This window comes from Acanthisitta chloris, unplaced genomic scaffold (genome assembly GCF_000695815.1).
Source record: "Acanthisitta chloris isolate BGI_N310 unplaced genomic scaffold, ASM69581v1 scaffold6784, whole genome shotgun sequence".
NCBI classification, from domain to species: domain Eukaryota; kingdom Metazoa; phylum Chordata; class Aves; order Passeriformes; family Acanthisittidae; genus Acanthisitta; species Acanthisitta chloris.
In genome coordinates, this window is record NW_008667575.1 from 1 (window position 1) to 2,932 (window position 2,932).

General features: G+C 60.5%; 1 protein-coding gene across 1 annotated transcript in view; it reads left to right on the forward strand.

The window, feature by feature from the left end:
- Positions 1–291: 291 nt before the first annotated feature.
- PTPN23 (protein tyrosine phosphatase, non-receptor type 23) overlaps positions 292–2,932 on the forward strand; it is a gene marked incomplete at both ends in the record, with an annotated part of 7,574 nt that continues 4,933 nt past the window's right edge. The window contains 6 exons of the mRNA XM_009072543.1: positions 292–366; positions 993–1,120; positions 1,560–1,636; positions 1,810–1,859; positions 2,453–2,584; positions 2,810–2,890. Of these exons, the coding sequence (XP_009070791.1) occupies positions 292–366; positions 993–1,120; positions 1,560–1,636; positions 1,810–1,859; positions 2,453–2,584; positions 2,810–2,890 (543 nt within the window). The remainder of the gene's footprint in view (positions 367–992; positions 1,121–1,559; positions 1,637–1,809; positions 1,860–2,452; positions 2,585–2,809; positions 2,891–2,932) is intronic.

Here is a 2,932-nt window from a genome sequence, read left to right on the forward strand (position 1 = left end):
GAGGCTCTGAGAGGTTCCCAGATCCCTTCTCAGAGGCCTCCAAGGGCTGTGGGGCAGGGCATACCCCATCCTTGTCACCCCCATATGGGGCATAACCTGTCAGGGGTCTCAAAGGCTCTTCCAAGTTCAGCCATTCCCTGATTCTCTCCCTGAGCTGCTCCTGGGGACACTGAGCTCCTCCCTGGGGGCTGTGGGGGCAGTTCTAGCCCAGAGCACCCCCAGCACTGTGCTTCTTCCCTGTGGGGGGTCTGGGGGGAGCTCCAGAATTCCCACCCCAACCTCCTCCTCCAGTTTGTCCTGAAAAACTATGGGGAGAACCCAGAGAACTACAATGAGGAGCTGCGAAAACTGGAGGTGCTCCGGCAGGTGAGGTGGGATCTGCCCAGCTGGGACCTCCTGGGGGGACCTGGGAGGGCTCTTGGGTGTCCCCCCAGCCCCTGGGCTGGAGCTATGCTGGGGCTGCTCCTCTCTCTCCACTGTATCTCATGGAGCTGCTCCCAGGATGATCCAAGTTCCATGAGCTGCCAGGGAAGAGGAGTGGGGACACCTCCAGGTGCTGTCCCTGGGGCCCCCATGTACCCACACCTAGAGGGCCCTTAGGAGGTGTGGGGGGGCTTGGACACACTTCCCAGCTGGGATTTATCCTGAAGTGGGAAGTTGGGAAACCTTCCAGTGCTCCTGCTATTCCCACCATAGCTCAGGACCCCCCAGATCCTCCCTGTTTCCCCAGTCTTGGAGCTGTGCTGGAAGCAGGGATCCTCTCTTGCTCTGGTCCCTGTGGATCCAGGATGTGGCTCCCTCCACCCTTGTTTTTATGGGAGCAAAACTTTCCCAAGCCACTCCGCAGGTGTTTTCCATGAGGTTTTGTTGTGCTGGATGCTCCATCCTCTCCCGCACAAGGGTTCCTACTCCTGCCTGGCACACGTCTCTCTCTTCCTCCTCCTCCTCCTCCTCCTGTTCCCATCCTTCTCTCACCTGTCGGTGTCCCGCAGAGTGCCGTCAGCGTTCCCAGGGATTTCGAGGGCTGCAGCACCCTACGGAAGTACCTGGGACAGCTACACTTCCTGCAGAGCCGCATTCCCATGGGAGCCGAGCAGGAGGCGGCCGTGCCCGTCACGTGGTGAGGGGCGGATCCCGTGGGAATTGACCTGGGATGGGGATGAGAGGGAGCTCCGGCCACGGGAGAGGGATAGCTCCCGTGGGAGAGTTGTCCTAGGATGGAGGGAGCACTGATCAGGATGAAGCCCGTGCCCATCACTTGGTGAGGGGCTTCTCCAGCCTGGGGTGGGGCAGATTCCATGGGAATTGTCCTGGGATATGGGATGGTGGGATGGTCCAGGGACCCCTTGGGGAATGGGATCCTGCCCAGGGTAGCACAGAGGGGTCCTGGGGACTCCTTGGGGAATGGGGTCCTGCCCTGGGGTGGCACAGGGATGGGCCAGGGACCCCTTGGGGGTCAGTGTGCTCCAGGAGGTCCTGGGGACCCCTCAGACTATGAGATTCCCAACAAATCCCCTCCCCACCAGTCACTCTGTCCCAGTAACCTCTTCCTCTCCCAGGACAGAGATCTTCTCGGGCAAGACAGTGACACATGAGGACATCAAGTATGAGCAGGCCTGTGTCCTCTACAACCTGGGTGAGGCCTGGCACCTCCTGCCACATCCCCACCAGGGAGCTCCTGGCCCCCCCTGCCACATCCCCCCCAGGGAGCTCCTGCCTCCCCCTTCCCCGTGGATTTGGGCCTCCGCACCCCATTCCAGGAGGTGCTGGGATGCCCTCACCCCACTGAGCCCCATCCTGTCCCCACAGGTGCTCTGCACTCCATGTTGGGAGCCATGGACAAGCGAGTGTCCGAGGAGGTAACGAGCCCTCAGAACCTCTCAGTGACAGCTCTGTCCCACAGGGTGGTGGCACCCGGACATGGCCAAGGGTCACCCTGTTGTGACACAGGGCAGTGCCTGTCCCTGTGCTGGCACTGCTGAGGCACCTCCAACCCTGGGGGCAGGTTTGGGGTCCCCCAAGGCCAGGGCACAAAGGGGCTGGAGCATGTCCTGGGAAGGGGATGGACAACTTCCAAGTTGAGGGAGCTGGGGGGCTCAGCCTGGAGAAAAGGAGTCTCAGGGAGAACCTTCTGCTTTCTACAGCTCCCTGACAGGAGGTGCAGCCAGGTGGGAGTCACACTTTGCTCCCAGGTGACAGGACAAGAGGGAACAGCCTCTAGAGGAGGTTTAGGTTAGATTTTAGGGAGTACTCCTTTCTGAAAAGGGCTGTCCAGCCCTGGCACAGGCTGCCCAGGGCAGGGGTAGAGTCACATCCCTGGAGGGATTTCACGTCCGTGTGGATGTAGCACTTGGGAGCATGGTTAGTGGTGGCCTTGGCAGTGCTGGGAGAGCAGGTGGACTGGGAAGTCTTTTGCAACCCAACCAATCCCAACCCTTTCCTGTTCCCTCAGGGAATGAAGGTTTCCTGCACACACTTCCAGTGTGCCGCCGGAGCCTTCACCTACCTGCGGGATCACTTCCCACACTCCTACAGTGTGGACATGAGCCACCAGATCCTCAGCCTCAACATCAACCTCATGCTGGTAGGAAATGGGGGCACTGGACATACTGGGACACCTTGAGGGGCAGGGAAGGGGATGTTGGCGTGAGGGAAGGGCTCCATGCCACTCCTAGGCTCTCCAGGCACCCTAGCGGGTGGTATTCCCTGCACCCCAGTAACCTCTTGGGAAAGGAGTTGGAGCTGGTGGGTCCTGCCAGGATGTCCCAAGGGTTGGGGACACTGAGCATTCCCCTCTTGTCCCTGGCAGGGTCAGGCACAGGAGTGTCTCCTGGAGAAATCCATGCTGGACAACAGGAAGAGCTTCCTCGTGGCCCGGATCAGTGCTCAGGTGAGCTCTGGTGCTGTGCTGAGCTCCAGGTGCTGCTCCATT